Source organism: Aegilops tauschii, chromosome 7 (genome assembly GCF_002575655.3).
Source record: "Aegilops tauschii subsp. strangulata cultivar AL8/78 chromosome 7, Aet v6.0, whole genome shotgun sequence".
NCBI classification, from domain to species: domain Eukaryota; kingdom Viridiplantae; phylum Streptophyta; class Magnoliopsida; order Poales; family Poaceae; genus Aegilops; species Aegilops tauschii.
In genome coordinates, this window is record NC_053041.3 from 622,795,184 (window position 1) to 622,811,984 (window position 16,801).

Consider the following 16,801-nt stretch of genomic DNA (forward strand, 5'->3'; position numbering starts at 1 on the left):
GAATAGTTCATTGTATTGCTTGAGCCTCGTGGGCATATATATAGGAGTACATGATCTACTTGGAGTACAAGGCAAGCCAGAATATTTTCTAGTCTAACCTATGTTTCCTAATATAATCACGTTACTCAACATCCCTCCGCAGTCACAACGGTAGCAACGCAGACGGTGAGACTGGAGAAGAATCCGAAGGCAAGCCGACGGACACCCCCCCCTCCATAGTCGTAACTGTCGACGCATCGCGGAGTCGTGGCTGGAGTGGAAACCGACGAGGTTGCTCAAGCAGGCGGTAGCCCTTTGTGTCGTTTGTCGATGTAGCCGAGAGCGTGGGTGGTGGAGCCGTGGTCGAGGTAGCCGTGCGAAGAATGCCATGGTCGATGTCGAGTCGGGGTGGCCGGTGTCGAGGAAGTCGCCGTGGAGCCGCGGGCGCAAGGGGGCGCCGAGTTAGCATGGGCGCAGTGGTGTTGAAGTAGGGGTGCGCCGGGAAGAAAATGTTGTTGACGACGCGTCGCGGCGGGTTTGCCAAGCCCGGGGACACATCATGGACGAAGGCACGCACCGGTATTGCCAGCACCGGGCATGCGTAGACGGACGAAGACGAAGTTGACGAAGCGCCGACCAGGCTTGCCAGGCCCGCGGACACGTCGTGGATGAAGGCACGCATCGGTGTTGCCAGCACGAGGCATGCGTAGACGAGGGACCTGCACGACCTGTACGTCATGTCGGAGAAGTCGGAGGGGCCAGCAAAGAAGAACTCGACGACGATTGCGGCGTCCATCGGCGCGGGGCCGATGTCACCAACGGTGGTCGGAGTAGACGAAGTGGTCGGGGTAGATGACGGCGACGCTGGCGAAGGGCTGGTGCTTGGACAAAGACGAAGGGGGTGGACGGGCGGCGGCGGCTACGAAGGTAACGGCGGCGGCGGCCAAAGAACAGCGGCGGCGGCGGCCTGACGGCGGCGGCTGCGGCTGCAGCTAGGTTAGGAGTGCGGCGGCGGTGCACGAAGTAGGCGAAGAACCGTGACAGCGTGACGAAGACCGGCGTAGACGGTGGCGTTCCCGCGCCAAGGAAGATGGCGCGGCGCATACCAACGGGAGGTCGACGAAGACCGGAGCGGACCGCGGGCCGCGGCGCTACAACCCGAAGGGGCGACGCAGCGGCGGCAGGCGGGTCGGGGCGACGGCGGGAAGACCTCTGGGCGGCGGCGGGGACCGCGGGCCGCGACACTGCGGCCCGAAGGGGCGACACAACGGCGGTTCGCGAGTCGGTGCAACCGCGGGGACGGCCTCGGGGCGGCAGCGGGGACCGCGTATCGCGACACTACGGCCCAAAGAGGCGACGCACGAGTCGATGCAGCCGCGGGGAGAACCAAGGGGCGGCGGCGCTACGGCCCGACGGGGCGACGCAGCGGCAGCCCGATGCTCGATCGATGGAGAGGCGCGCTTAACTCGGGGACGATCTTCACGGGACCTGCGGAGGCGCGCGTAACCGACGACAGGCCAGGTTGGTCGCGCGACGTAGATGAGGCGGGTCGCGGCGGCGAGCGGGTGATCAAGCCGATCGCGCGCGAGGTCGGGGACGCCGCTCGGTGGAGGCTCGGTGGAGGCGTGGTGGCGGCGGAGTCCGAGATGAAGCCGGCGACGACGGACGGCATGAGACGTCGTGCGGACGAGCTTGTCAGCGCCAGCAACCGGGCTGCCAAAGCAACGCCGGCGCCCGGGCAGCGAGGCCCGAGCGACCAACAGAGCAGCGACGCCCGAGTTGAGGCAGCCGACGAGCCTACGCAGCCGTCCCGACGCAGCCGAGGACGAGGCCGGCGAGGTAGACCGCCGGGCCGCCGTGCAGACGCGGCGGAGGCGGGTGATGTGGATCGATGGGCGGGCCGGCGCGCGAGCAACGGCTATGATTGGCCGTCGCATGGCGCGAGGCCGCCGGGTCGGGGCGATGCAGGTGTCCCGGTCGGAGCAGGGCGGTGACGGCCGGTGCAGGGTGACGGCCGGCGCAGGGCGACGGGCGGACCGATGCGCGGACGGCGGCTTGCCCTGACGGGCCACCTCGGCGCGCGTGACCGCCGTGTCGGAGGAGAGGCCCGCTGGTCGCGCAGGGGTCGGAGTAGAGGCGCTCGGGACGGCGGCGGTAGGCAACGCAAACCGATCAAGAATAGATCGGAAAACCAAAAAGAAACCGCGCGATCAAGATGACCGGCGGGAGAGAGAAAACCCCGAAAGACTCTCTAGGGCAGCCGGTCAACACGACCGGCGAACGAACCCTAGGTACGGGCGGCGCGGCCCCAGGCGGCGGTCATGGAGGCCGACCACCCCGGGGGCGGCGCGCGGGTGCGGAAGCGGCGGCGGCTAGGGTTTAGGATCGACTTGCGACAGATACCATGTTAGAAGGGAGAGAGAGGATTGGTGGAATAGTTCATTGTATTGCTTGAGCCTCGTGGGTATATATATAGGAGTACATGATTTATTTGGAGTACAAGGCAAGCCAGAATATTTCCTAGTCTAACCTATGTTTCCTAATATAATCACGTTACTCAACACTGACTACATACCTCAGTAATTCATTCTGTAGTAAGCAATTCACATATTGTTTTTTTTTTTTTGGCTTTTAGGTGAAATCCCAGACCGTCTCTTTGACTGCCCTCGAAGAAGTGTGGATCAACTTCTTTGGAGGAGACGACCATGAGATTGATTTCTTGAAAATGATATCCAGACGTGCGCCAATGCTTAAAAAAATGACTGTGTATGAGGCCTCATCAATAAACGATGCATGCAAGAAAATATACAACATCTTCGAGGCTTATTCTTCTGTGGAACTCTATGTGACTATGTGAGTAATCTTCGTAGCATAGCTCTGGTGAGTATTTCCTGCATGCCTGATTTGCATTCTTGTAGATGCAAAAAGGACATTACTGCTAATCCTCATAATTTCATCAAAACCTAAAGTCAAGTCGTTAGTTTTTTCATGTCGTGCAAAATCTCTAGTGTGGTTCAAATGTGGCGTGGGTATGCTTACCAGTGAATTTGTGTGGGCAAACCCTCATATCTTTATCAAATACGGAGTAGAAGCTTAATGGTATAGTGGGCGATATACGGTTTGAATGTTTTTATGCAAGCTTCCTTACCTTAGTTACCCTTTTTATGCAATCTTCTGTCTCAATTTCTGATTATGCCATTGTATTTTGCATCTCAAGATAGTTTCTAAGTTAGATAAAGTTAGTTGTCCCATCTGAATTTCATTGTCCATAAAGATAGTTTCTAGGTTAAATTCTGTTCGAGTACTTTCGTATTTATTTTTCTCTTCCCTTACTATGTATTGCGTTTTATCTGGCAATGGCAGCAAATTTACTCATACAATGACCGTACATTTGCAGCTCATTACGACGCTAACCAGAGCTTATTTCAATTTGCCTCCTCTGCAGGATATTTAATGCTTGGCAGCCACAATTGCCCATCAGCATGATTTCCATGGTTACATCTGGATCCATGGTTGGCATCGACAAGATCATCCTTTCCAACGATGACCAACTCTGGTAGCTGATCTTAGGATTTTGCTTTGTTGCTTCAACTGATTATCTTAGGTGTTGTTTTGTCAGTGTACTGAAGCTTAATTTATGATTGTAAGAGTGGTGCACCCGATTATCTTAGTTAATTCCTGAATGGTCCTGTGACATTCAGCTATCGAAGTTAATGTACTCAACCTGGTGACCAGTTAAGCCTATGGTTTCAATTGCTTGCCGCGCTGTTTCACTTTGACGTTGCACTATGTTTTCAGCAGAAGTAGATTGTGCACTCTACAGTTATTTATATTTGTATGAACCAAATGAACTTTATGTGTGCTTTCTTCTCTTTTCTCAACTGCTATCTACTAATGTGACCTTATATACGAAAGAGCTAGGTCCACTTTGTAAAGCTGGTGGTAAGAGTTCCGTCATAGGATTCAGTCATAATTGTCTTGGCTGGTATCCATTTGGATCTATGTGTGTGATCCTGCTTATGTTTATCGGAGAGTGCATACTCCTTTGCTGATCAAGACTTGACCAGACAAGATTTATTTATAGCCAGTTAATTGAGGGCAATCTTGAGCTGAATCTTTGAGTTGCAACCCTGATAGCATGTTCTCTTTTCTTTTCTTTGTGTTTCCCTTTCTTTTGGTCTTGTGAATATTGACCTTTCTTTTTGCAATAGAACTATAAAGTAGGGCATTGCGCTACTGTTTTCTGGGTCAAAAAATAAATAATCTTGAGCCGAAAGAACACCTCTAAAAGCTGCTGGGGTGGCTAGCATGGTGTGCGGTGTCTCTCCACCGACACGACTTTGTTCTGCGGCACCGACAACGATCGCCTCCTCTCTAGGGTTCGTCGCCATGCCAGCCCTGAATCTACCTGCCTCTCAGCCATCACCCCCATGGCATACTCTCTGATCATCGCGGCAGCCGCTAGTTCTGGCGTGGAAACCGTCGACTGTCCTGGATTCAGTGGCCAGCAACTTGTCCCTAGATACCTGCTCTCGCCAGCCCTCACCAAATTTAGCCCTTCCATACCTAAAGAGACGGGACCAAGATATATAAGTCATTCAGCATATGTTTTTTTAGCGGAGGCAAAAGATTTGCCCCATCGATATCAATTTAGAAGATAATTGCCCACTTAATTCAGCGTATCTTCGTTTCACTTTGAAACAACAATATTGTATATGTACTCCCTCCGTTCCATAATATAAGTCTTTCTAGAGGTTCCAACAAGTGACTACATACGGAGCAAAATGAGTGAATCTACACTCTAAAATATGTCTACATGCATCCTTATGTTGTAGTCAATTTAAAATGTCTAAAAAGACTTATATTTAGGAACGGAGTGAGTAGTATACACATGCATGCCTGGTACCACGCGCTTGCCTTGCCTGCCGGTGGGTATGAAATCGTTCCTGAAATGCTGTTTCATTTAAACAGAAGCTTCCATCTACTACTCTCTGTGAGCAACAATACGTGTTGCATGCCTTCACAGTGGCGGCAATTATGGTGTTGATGATTTCACAGGAAGCATAACTTCATGGTCTCTTGTCTGGAGAAAATAACAACACGGTTGAGAATCATGGAAATTGGTAGACAAAATAGAAAAAATAGTAAGTCCTTTTTAGCTAGTCCCACTAGGACACATGTCACTTGATCATTGGCCCTGCATATTAATCCGTGCGGTGATGCCTGAACCTGAGCATGATCCAGCTTCCATGCTCCAGAGCAGCTTCTCTCTGATGCAAGAGATTGCGCATGAATGTGAAGTGATCCCACTTGGAAGCGGTTTGTTGTACTAACTCGTTTATTAACTTGTCGCATGCATGAATATGAACACCTTCTTCAGTCCTGAATTGTATAACTAGGTAAGTATTTGAGTACTGCAATTTTTTGTATGGATTTGCTAATTCCTATCTACTCCCTCCGTTCCCAAATATAAGTTTTTTTAGAGATTTCACTATGAATTATATACGAAGCAAAATGAGTGAAACTATACTTTAAAACACGTCTATATACATCAGAATGTGGTCTCTATAGTGGAACCTCTAAAAGGACTTATATTTAGGAACGAAGGGAGTAGATGAGAAAGAATTGACAAATCCGTCTAATTTGTGGGCGCGGTGGAGTCTGAACGGCGCGGCGGTGTTGGGCTCTATGGCGGTGGCTCCAGTTAGCGGCGATCTCATCTTCTCATCCTCCTCGCGGTGGAGGCACGTCGACGTGCTGCTTTGGCGGTGGATCAGGGCGTCGTGCCCCGATCCGATGGGTGTGGGCCATGAGCGGGATGCGGCAGCGCTGGCTGTTCGGAGCCGTGCGAGCGGCTGCTCTAGTCGACTCTCGGCTGCGAGGAGATTGGAGTTGCTACTCCCGACCTACATGGGCGGCCAGGCGGCACTGCTCGATCGGGCCGGTGCTTTGGTGAGGTTGCGGTGGTGTGCTCTGGCCGGCATGGTGCCGATTTGGGCTGCTGGACTTCCCTCTTAGAGCTGGTTTGCATGGTGGGTGTGGGAAGCGTTGGTGGCTTGACGGAGCCCTTGCTGCAATGGTGGCTTGTCGGAGCCCACGCTCTGCCTGGCTGAGCGTTAGGGTGGGTTCTAGACCCATGCAACACGAAAATCCTTCATAAAAGCGCCGACGGAGGGTGAATGCTTGTCATGCTCCTTATATAAGTGACCAACGTCCCACACACCGCACACCAATCGAAGAGCCTATTATACCTAACTAGGAAGATTTTTCCTTTTACCACCCCTTATGATCCACACCGCATTTTTTGTAGGTTTGCTCACATGAATTTTCCGTCAAGCACAGAAGAAATTGCCCAAGAAATCAAATGAGCTACCATTCTCAGCAACAAACTCGCCCACCTTGGATGTAAGAGATGGCACGCGATGACCATACCTGCCTGCAAGATCATGTATCTGAATCCACAACTTCAGGCAGTTAAGTTGAATACTACATGGTTTGGAGAATTCATCGTCACGAGCCATGAGCACACAGTTGTCGTGGAAAGTCCATGGTCCACCCTTCATTACCTTTTCCCAATCACCCAAGCAAGAAAACTACATGCTTGGTTTTTTTCCTGTTTTTTGTTTGCCCATTTAGGCCGGGTTTAGTCATTTTTTTCATTCTTTTCTTTTTCTTTTTTATTTCAGTTTTCTTCTTTCATTTCAATTTTAGTGATGTTTTTTTTTTCAAATTCGTGAACTTATTTTCTTGAATTCATGAACTTTTATCAATTTCAATTCCTTTTCAAATTCATGATTTTTTTCTTAAATCCGTGAAGTTTTTCTTCAAATTCATGATCCTTTTACAAAATTTTGAATTTTTTCTCAGCGTATTTTTTTCAAATTTATAAACTTTTTAAAAATTTCAAGAAATCCAAGAACTTTTTCCAATCCATGATCATTTTTTAAAATCGTGAACTTTTCTCAAATTCATGATTTTCTTCAAATTTATGATTTTATTTAATTTTTGCGAAATACATTATAATTTTTTAAATCCATGAACTTGTTGCAAGCTCATGAGTTTTTCTCAAATTCGTGATTGTTTTTTAAAATTTATGATTTTTTTCAATTATCCACAAACTTTTTCAAAGCCATGAACATTTTATATACCGTATAGTTTTTTCAAACAGGTGATCTTTTCTCAAATCCATAAACTGTCTTCAAATTCGTAATTTTTTAGATCCACGAGCTTTTTCAAATGGTTGAGCAGTGAGAGCGAAATGAGGTGGAAACGGAAGAAGCGAGCAACCAGCTCGCTGGATGGGCCGGCCCACGCGAGATGGCTGTGAGCTTAGCGAACTCCTTTCCTCTAGAGGCCCATCAAGGGCCCACGCGCGGCCGCTCCAAAACCCACGTCTTCCTCTCCCCTCGCAGAACGAACAAACCCCATCGCCATGGCCGCCGCCACCGCCGCCGCCGCGAGGTCGCGCGCCGCCACCGCCGCCGCGTGGGCTCGCCTGCTCTCCCACCGCAACGTCGCCGCCGCAGCCGCGCCCGGCTCGCTGCCCCACCTCGCAGGCCCGCGGATCGCGCCCCAGCGCCGCCACCTCGCCTTCTCCTCCGCCTCCCCCGGCGCCGGCGGCGCGGGGAGGGACAAGGAGCCGCCGTTCAACGAGCAGACCGTCTACGACCTGCTGGCCCAGCTGGAGCGGGAGCGGCAGAAGGAACGCGAGGATCGGCGCAGGGCCGGGGCCGGCGGCGGCGAGGGGAAGGGGGACGAGGAGGAGGAGGAGGAGGAGGACTTCCTGGGCGTGAAGCCGCTGATCGAGAAGCTGGAGCGGCGGAACGCCAAGGAGGCCAACCTCCCCGACGAGTCCTTCCTGGAGCCCAGCGACTCCGAGTCCGACGAGGACGACGAGCGCTTCTCCTCCGACTCCATCCGCCGCCGCGTCGACGAGTTCGACCGCAAGTGCAAGCGCCAATCCGAGCTCCTCCGCTCCTTCGCCGAGGCCGGTATGCATAGCTTCCCCTCCCCCCTCCATTCCTCTCCATTTCCACCACATCTCGCCGTCATGAGTCATGTGAATCCCTGGCTGTCCTCTTATACAATGCATCAAGCACACGGCATGCCACACGTATAGGTAGGAAAATATATGCAAAGCCTGCTCTAACCTCAGGGTACCTGGTGTTTTGATATAACTTCATACCACGTCTGTAAAGCCTCACATATATATTACCATGACCTGGCTGAGGTATTTGATTTGTTTATGTAGCAGTGAGCAAATGTACTATGACTGTCGAAGCGATCTCTGTAAGCACAAATAGCTTAATGGCCCCAATATCTTAATTAGTAAATTGTAAAGGAATCCATCTATGTTTTGCTCTGCTTGACCACAGGCAATTTTGCGCTGACAGCCATCACAGTCACAGCTACTGCTAGTGATGCATTTCCATTTCCTGAATGTTGCTTTGTTCCTGAATGTCGCTGACAGCCATCAGTCACAGATACTAGTCATGTATTTCCATTTCTTGAATGCTGCCATGTTCCTGAATGAATCTCCTTCTGCGTTGATGTTGATGTTGCCGAACAGAGACCCTCGATGACGCTCACAAGATCATGACGAAGATCGACAAGTTCGAGCAGCGCCATCTGAGCCTGCCGCTGGAGTACAGGGTCATCGGGGACATGATGAACCGCCTCAAGGACTCCACGGGGAAAGAGCGCTTCATCCTCCTGCAGAAGCTGAACCGGGCCGTCAGGCTCATGGAGTGCAAGGAGGCGTACGACCCCAGCAACCCCGCAAACTTCGGGCTTATCCAGCACCAGCAGGTCGACTCTCCGGACGATGTGATTGATAACGCTGGCTTCGACAAGGAGAAGCAGATGATCCAAGGAGAGAGCCTCGATGATGAGGATGAGGAGTTCAATGAAGACAAGGAGAAGGATGATATGCTCATCGAGAAACTAAATGCTATTGAGAAGAAGATCGAGGAGAAGTTGGCGGACCTGGATCATACGTTTGGTAAGAAGGGCAGGGTTTTGGAAGAGGAAATAAAGGATCTGGTGGAGGAGAGGAACTCCCTGACGGACAAAAAGAGGAGGCCTATGTACAGAAAAGTAAGTGATGCTTTATCACTGGAGTTTATTGAATTGTTATAGCAGGCACCTTATGGCTGGGCGTGCCCTTCGTTGATGTTCTGAATTTTACATTTGTAACTCCATTGTGCCAACCCCATTGTTGCCTATACTAACACATTTGGTATGCATTTGACAGGGTTTTGATGTGAAGGTCATTGATGTTAATCGGACATGCAAAGTTACAAAGGTGAATGCTCTTTTTCTGGATGTTCATAAATACTACTTATAGAATATCCCTATGATTAATTCTGCATTTCTCTTCTCAGGGAGGCCAAATAGCAAAATACACAGCATTGTTGGCAACTGGAAACTACCATGGTGTTGTAGGTTTTGCAAAAGCTAAAGGTCCAACAGCAAAGATTGCAATACAGAGGGTATGGATGTCCCCTGTTCCAAACAATATATTGAACTTATATTTGAGCTATTGAATCATTTCCTTCCTCTCCATCTATATCATCCATTACACTATTGGCTCATTTTCTTTTCTCTTTTGTGGTTTACGTGGTATGTACATGCGAGTCTCAAGCGATGGTGACCGAGCTGTGCATATGTGTGTACAGTACAGGGTTAGCATGCAGATTAATAATATTGATAGTGAAACATGGGTTATATATCTTATTCATTTCAGAGCTGGGAATTCAAATTGCTGAATATGTCCAGCTTTATATTTTTGTTGATGCAAGATGCTAAATCTGGTAGATTCATATGACATTTGCTTCCACTGGAAACAAAATTTGCTGGTCCAGTACGGCCCGTAAGTTTGTTATATATCTAGTGAAATTTCTCTAAAATATAGTCATACTGAATTGTCAATGCTGGGTATATCCATCTGAGCAATACTTTTCTGGTATATGCAGATATTCTAAATACTTTTCTGAATCTTAGATATGGTAAATACTGAGTTACTACTACTTTTAGGCTTCAATTGTAATTCAATACCTCAACTGAAAATCCTGGCTCTTACATGACATTTGCTTCCTCTCAAAACAAAAGTTTTTGGTCCAGTATGGCCCATAGGATAGTATGTATAGTGAAGTTCCTTAAAAATAGTCATACTGAATTGTTAGTTGCTTAATATGTTCATCTGGATAATGCTTATTTAGTATGCAGATATGCAAAATAGTAAATTCTGAGTTATTACCTTTTGGGCTTCAGTTGGATATGGATACCTCAACTAAAAAGTTCAGCTCTTACATGAAGCTCCTTGTTCTGTTTCCACTTTCCAGGCCTATGAGAAATGCTTCCAGAACCTACATTACATGGAGCGTTATGAGGAGCACACAATTGCTCATGCGATTCAGGCCAAATACGAGAAAACAAAGGTAAAATATACACATCTGGGCATCAAATCGGCTTCTTGATCAGCTGCTGTATGGCCTCTTTTCTGGATATTATATCTCCCTGTGTTGCATCTTAAGATCTACCTCTGGCCTGGACAAATGAGGAGCGGGATGTGCGCCGCTGGCAGGACTGTCGAAACTGTGATGTATCTAGCCGGGTTTAGCAACGTCAAGTCAAAGGTGTGCTTCTGCTGTACTAGACACTAGACAGGACCACTTGTCACTCTGAATTTGCGAAGTGGTAACCTTATCTCTTTATTATCATCTTGCAGATTATCGGATCAAGGAGCCCGCTCAACGTTATCAAAGCTCTCTTCATAGCACTAAATGCCGTGCGTGCTCTATTACTCAGGATATTTACTTAGAGTGCTTTTGTGTCCTCTCCCGCTTTCCTCAGCGATCTGCTATCTGTAATATTTGTTTGTTTTGCAGATTGAAACGCCCAAGGACGTGGAGCAGAAGTTTGGACGGACTGTTGTGGAGTCGTACTTGTTGTAGCGAGGTAGTCATCTGTTTCTGTTTGTGGAGATCACCTCACGTCGGGCCTGCTGGAGTGGCAAGGGAGGGCCCAAAGGAGGAGCCGGTGGCAGATCCGACCGTGAGACCTCTGTTTGCATCCGTGATTCCAACTATTTGTTTGTCCTGCGACCGGTCCCCTGTTAACAGGGTACTGTAATATTTTGAACTGATCAATGCATAGTGTAACCAGATAGCAGGTGGTCATATTTACTTGGCAAAGAGAACGAAGGCCACGTGTTTGGTCGCTTTTTTTTTTGTCTTGTTAGCAGATATTATGCAATTCTGTCGTGGCGGCCTGCCTGGTTGCTCGGGAGGTTAGATCTTAGATGGATCCAAACTTGGTAGAATGAATAAAAACCCTTGGTCTCTTGTTCTTCTGCTCCGCTTCCCCTTGGTTTGCTCGTTTCATCATTCATATATACTGTATGTTCAAGTCTATGGAGAAGCAATCAAATTTGCTGGAGTTCACACTGACTATCCTGGATTGGTTAATTGGTTTGAATGTGTTTCAGACATAGATGGATGTTCACTAGTCATTTATTGTTATTCACCTGGAGTCCTGGACTGATTTGTATAATTTAGGGCAAGTTAATTACTCAAATGTAAATGTGTGCTCGATTGTAGACAGAGTAGTTGCATTCATCAGGCTGCATTTTGCTTCTCCCCTGCCTACTTGGTTGGAGTATTATATCAGGCTGCATTTTGCTTCTCCCCTGCATTCATCACTGTTCATCCACTAGAGTTTTGGTACTGGATATCAAAAGAGGCATCCGTTCCAAGATCAAAGGAGGCATCATCCATTACATCTTGCCACAAACACCATAGTCAGATGAGCCTACACTTGCAACCAGCGATTTCTTTTCCAGAGAACCAGACGGTTAGCCTCCAACAAGGTGGGCGTCGAGCTCAGCAAGATCGCCATCATCATCTTGTAGGCGAATGGCGTCCAGCTTCTGCCTCAGGATCGTGATAGCATTCATGATCAACTCATAGGCTGTGATGGCGCCGGTCGTTTCCACGGTGAACACAAAGCTGTCCTCCTTGGCGTTGATCTCCACCAGTCCTGGCTTCCCCATGGCCTCGGCTTTCTTGATCACCTCATCGTCGTATGTGTATGCCTCCAGATCCACAATCGTCACCTGACAGTGACACAAAAGTAGGCATGCTTAAAATCAATGGTTTGTTATATGCAATAAATAAGACAAATGGCCGCATATATTTAAGTTTGGGCCAAACTGCCACATAACAGTGACCTAAAACGTCTTTATATTTACAAACAGACAGCTCCATGAAAATAAAATACAACCCCATCTATCATAATAATTTGGCAAAAAAACTATTTTATACAGATAGGCATTTGCTAGAAGAAGCACATGCTAGAAGAAGGCATGCATGAAATGTAAACTTTGGCTACTAGAGATCTCAGAGTTTAGGAATGTCTTTTAACAATCATTAGCATGGTTTGCAAATGTTGTTGTGGTTGCTGACTTGCCGTAATTTTGTTCTGTCGCACTTTGGAGAAGCAATTGAGTTTCAACAGACAAACTTTTTGGGGTTTCTTCTCGTTGACTCATGAGAAGTTCCTACCCCAAGAGTTCAGTAAACAGAACAGCGCAATTTGCGGTATCTTCATCATGAATGGAAACATAATTTTGGTAACAGGAAACACAGTTTTACAGTCACATGTTACTAGTAAATATATCGACACAACAATTATTGCTCTGAGTAGTCCATTTTAATAGATTTCTGTAACATTGAGAAGAATTTGTCTTCAAAATAACTACTATGAAGTATCAGTGATATGCTATTGATATGTCAAGTTCTCAGCCAGACAAAAAACAAACTCAGGACTTTGACAGTAATTTAATTCTAATAGCCAGAAAAATAGACAGCAGATATAAGTACACAAGCACTGAATATAAACACATGCACCCCTTACGACAGCAGGTGCTGGGTTACAATTAAGTGGCTACAACTTTGTAGTGACAGATTGCAGCATCAACAAATATTGATGGCTTATCTGAAGTAATGCATGGAGACTGTATAACATCATACTTGTGGTGTTGAATGATTTGACTAATACTGCATGTAAGATGAGACTGGCTTTTCTACCATGCACGGGAGGTACCGTGCATAGCTGAGCACTTATGCTTTGGGTGGGATTCATGCCATTTTTTCCACTAAGATGTTTGATATATTTTTTATCTCTACATTCTCATATTCATTGAGCGTTGTGTCAGAAATGCTCCAGATTTTCTAAAAAAAATGTTACAGATATGTGTGCACTATTCAACCACGTACTCTCTCCTTCCACAAACACGTGCATTACAATATAAAGGTACTCAAATATTCAAATGTTTATCATAATGTTTTATTATGTTTCAAAAGGAAAAACAATCCTACTATTTTACCGTGGTTTATCTGTTCGAGATCGTATCATAATGTTTCATTCAGTGTCAATTCACTGAAAACTTATCAGGTTTTTCATGTTCTAGATTGCATTATTATGTTTCATAGAGTTTCATCATGTTCTGAAATATGAACTTTAAAACCTCTCAAAATATATTCAACAGCGGTTTTGTTTCAAAGTCCTAATCGCAAGGAACTCAAATATGTAAACAGATTGTAAATTGGAACTGTGATTCAAAAAATAAAATAGATTGAAGCCTTGAAATTATATGAAAAAATATGAATGGGTGAGGTATTATTGTGTGTCAGGAATATAGAAGAGAGGTTGCTAGTGATCAAGTATGGCATAATTTGTGACTGATTGATGTGACTTGAGTGGGGACCAACATGCATGCATTCTAATCTCCAATAGAATGTACGGGATCTCCCGTGAATGGTAGAATCTCTTTTCTCCATGTAAGATGTCTGATGAATCTAGGAATAGTTCGCCCACAGACCCGTGTGCGGAACCCCATGCACGCACGCACGCACACACACGAACACACTGTGAATCTAGCAATAGTTTAGCACGTACAACATATGAAAAAACCCTAAAACTCCGGATTCGTTGATGATGTTGTTGAAACAAGTGATGGAGAAGCACTAGTAGAGAACAAGCTGACCTGTTGGGTGACAGGATCAATGTCAAATACTTTTGTAGGGCTGCTCTCCACCCAGCTTTGTTTTTCCTCAAGTGTAAGTGTCTCCATAAGCTCTTCATTAATACATATATCAGGCTCATACATGAAGGTCACAGTAGCAGCTGGAGACCATTTGGCATGGTCCTTTCCAATTCCCTTCCTAGCAATTGCTCGGAGACGTAGCTCTTGCCCACAACGCAGCTTTACAATTAATATGCCCCTGAAATAAGATATCATTATTTAAAGCTCAATACCAATAAGCATTAGTTAAGCAAGAGAAAATTTAAGGGCAATTTTCAGACATTTATTTTCAAGAAGACCAAGATATGCACAGAAGATGCCTCTGAGCACTCAACCAAAAGTTAACACATATACTCATAAGGTAGCTTAATTTTTATTGTGACAGCAGCAGAACATATCAATAGTGCATGCTCTGTGCATGTAGGAGAAGATTTATAGTATTATTAATCCTTTGGACCTAGTTAATGTACATATCCACCTAACACTAAATATAGTAAAATACTAATTAGGCTAACATAGTTAAAAAGCAGAGTTCGCTTGCATTTAGAAGCACATAAAATGAAAGATCAGTGTCAGATAGATAGACAGCCAAAATTTCATAATAAAATAGTTAAATGTGCATCCAACCTAGAAGTTATTCAATCAAACCCTTAAGGGATAAAAAGTCTTATCCCCTCCTAAAGATGCCACTGACGGTAAGTCTGGTATACACAGATAACTGTGGCCTCACCATTTGTACTGCTGTCTCCACATAACATTAGTGTGTACAATTAACATGTAAGATTAACTAATAACCAAATGCTCAGTTTTACTTCCATTCATTGCACCCCCTTATGCTGGAATGACAGAAAAGGAGAAAGGAGATTGTACAAAAAAAATGCCTCTTTTTATTTATTTATAACTAACTGCTTACAAAGGAAAATGATTTGGTTAACTTATGAAGAGAAGGAAAGATACATGTGACATACACAGTAGTATTCCCAACATAAGTATTACAATCCGCACACTTAAATGGGACATGGAAAATTGAGTCATTTTCAGTGTGTCCCCCCATAAGATTAATGTGTACAATTGACATGTAAGATCAACTAATAACCAAATGCTCAGTACTTCCATTCATGATGTCCCATTATGATGGAATGAAAGAGGAGGGAAAATAAGATTGTACAAAAAAAGGCTATGTTTCTTTTCTTTAACTAACTGCTTACAAAGGAAAATGAATTGGGTAACTTATTGTAGAAGAGAAGAAAAGATACATGTGACATATAGAGTGGTACTCCCAACATAAGCATTACAATCTGTACCCTTTGAATGAAAATGGAAAACTGAGCAAATCATAGGCAGATAAACTTAGGGTATATGGATGAACCCCATGGAACAATGAGGTGATGAGCAGTAGGGTAAGAGTTATAATATAACACTATGGCAGAAGGCACATACAACTTAAAATGCTGCTAGACTGCAAGTAACAGAATGCTGATTTAAAAGACTAGAATGAGGGCATGGGCAATGTCGTGAAAGTGTAATTGTGACCTTTCGATACAAATTAACCATCGAACTAAATCATCTAGAGATACGATGCCGAGCATGAGGTACTTAATTCAAGTGGTGCAGACGTGCAGTCACAGGATTACATTTTTATACATGTACCTTCCAAGGAAATAAAAAAAAATACATTTAGAGGCAAGACAAAGAGTTAGGGACACATAAACCAGTTAGTACAAAGCACAATTATTATATCACTAATCATACAGATAAGCTACTAGTAGAACGACTACCTAGCTAGGGTTAGTTGGTTTCTGTAGATCAGGCAGAGGTCATCATTTCATCACATCAATACTTGGGGGTTTAACAAGTAAAGAACACAACAATGGGCCGTAAATCGTAATGGAGAGCGCGATCGACTTGCCTGTGGTCACCGGCAGCATCGGCCTGGTCGACAGGGCAGACCTTGGGGTCGGTAGAGCGGAGGTCCATGGCGGTGACCTCGAGCGTCTGGCCGGAGTCAGTGGCGCGGGCGGCCAGGTGGAACTCGACGGAGCAGTACTCGCAGGAGCCGTCCCCGTCGCAGGCGTCGCAGTCGCGGGAGAGGCGCATGGCCATGGCGGCGGAGGAGGTGAGCGGGATGAGGCCGAGGCGGTGCGCGATGAACTCGTCGGTGAGGACGGAGGAGTTGGCCTCGATCTCGACGAGGTCGATGGCGACGGTGGGGACCTCGGCGATCATGACGCGGCGGAGGGCGTTGGCCACGCTCGCGTCGGTGTCCCGGAGCTCGAACTTGGCGTACTCGTCCCTCAGCTCGCGGATCCGCACGCGCGGGAACCGCTGGTAGGAGGCGCCCGCCGCCGGGCGCTCCATGCCGCCGGAGGTGGAGGTGGAGGTGGAGTGGGGCGTCGCTGCTGAGGGTTTTTGGTCGGGCGCGGCGGATTTGGGGGAAGCGGAACAGGCGGAGGAGAAGGCTGGAGGACGGGGTTTTTGTCTGTCTTTTGCCCTTCTTTTTTTCTTTTAAAAAAATTGTCTCTCTTTTGCCCTTTCGCTTGATGCGTCTCGTTAAGATTCGTGCCGGATCAAATGCGTGGCTTCGTGGCATCTAACGCTCCATTTTGTTGCGGCTGGTTGCGGAATGTGTCTTTTGCGGGCGAAGCGTTTTCTGCTGTGAGGCGACCTATCAGGCGACTAGATTTTCTCCTGGTCCAACCCGGCCGCCTCCTTGGCGGCGGCGCGGTGGCCGGCGCC

At 46.8% G+C, this 16,801-nt stretch overlaps 2 protein-coding genes across 2 annotated transcripts; one reads left to right on the plus strand and one right to left on the minus strand.

Annotated features, from left to right (window-relative positions):
- Positions 1 to 7,355: 7,355 nt before the first annotated feature.
- LOC109735364 (uncharacterized) lies at positions 7,356 to 11,330 on the plus strand. The gene is made up of 8 exons (XM_020294577.4): positions 7,356 to 7,970; positions 8,549 to 9,075; positions 9,233 to 9,283; positions 9,363 to 9,470; positions 10,323 to 10,418; positions 10,515 to 10,616; positions 10,709 to 10,768; positions 10,869 to 11,330. Exons 1-8 carry the CDS (start codon positions 7,412 to 7,414, stop codon positions 10,932 to 10,934), a joined length of 1,569 nt encoding a protein of 522 aa, XP_020150166.3. The 5' UTR covers positions 7,356 to 7,411; the 3' UTR covers positions 10,935 to 11,330.
- A 379-nt stretch (positions 11,331 to 11,709) lies between these two features.
- On the minus strand, positions 11,710 to 16,423 carry LOC109735372 (DNA-directed RNA polymerases II, IV and V subunit 3-like). The gene is made up of 3 exons (XM_045231096.2): positions 15,942 to 16,423; positions 14,027 to 14,264; positions 11,710 to 12,094 (listed from the first exon to the last, which is right to left on the minus strand). The coding sequence occupies exons 1-3, from the start codon at positions 16,421 to 16,423 to the stop codon at positions 11,834 to 11,836; spliced, it is 981 nt and encodes a 326-aa protein (XP_045087031.1). The 3' UTR covers positions 11,710 to 11,833.
- Positions 16,424 to 16,801: the final 378 nt, after the last annotated feature.

Coding starts and splice junctions, on each gene's coding strand:
- LOC109735372 (XM_045231096.2), bottom strand. CDS start 16,423: ATGGAGCGCCCGGCGGCGGGCGCCTCCTACCAGCGGTTCCCGCGCGTG. Junction 14,265..15,941: donor GCTCTCCATTACGATTTACG/GCCCATTGTTGT, acceptor ATCTTATTTCAG/GGGCATATTAATTGTAAAGC. Junction 12,095..14,026: donor TTGATCCTGTCACCCAACAG/GTCAGCTTGTTC, acceptor TGTCACTGTCAG/GTGACGATTGTGGATCTGGA.
- LOC109735364 (XM_020294577.4), top strand. CDS start 7,412: ATGGCCGCCGCCACCGCCGCCGCCGCGAGGTCGCGCGCCGCCACCGCC. Junction 10,617..10,708: donor TTAGCAACGTCAAGTCAAAG/GTGTGCTTCTGC, acceptor ATCATCTTGCAG/ATTATCGGATCAAGGAGCCC. Junction 10,769..10,868: donor TCTTCATAGCACTAAATGCC/GTGCGTGCTCTA, acceptor TTTGTTTTGCAG/ATTGAAACGCCCAAGGACGT.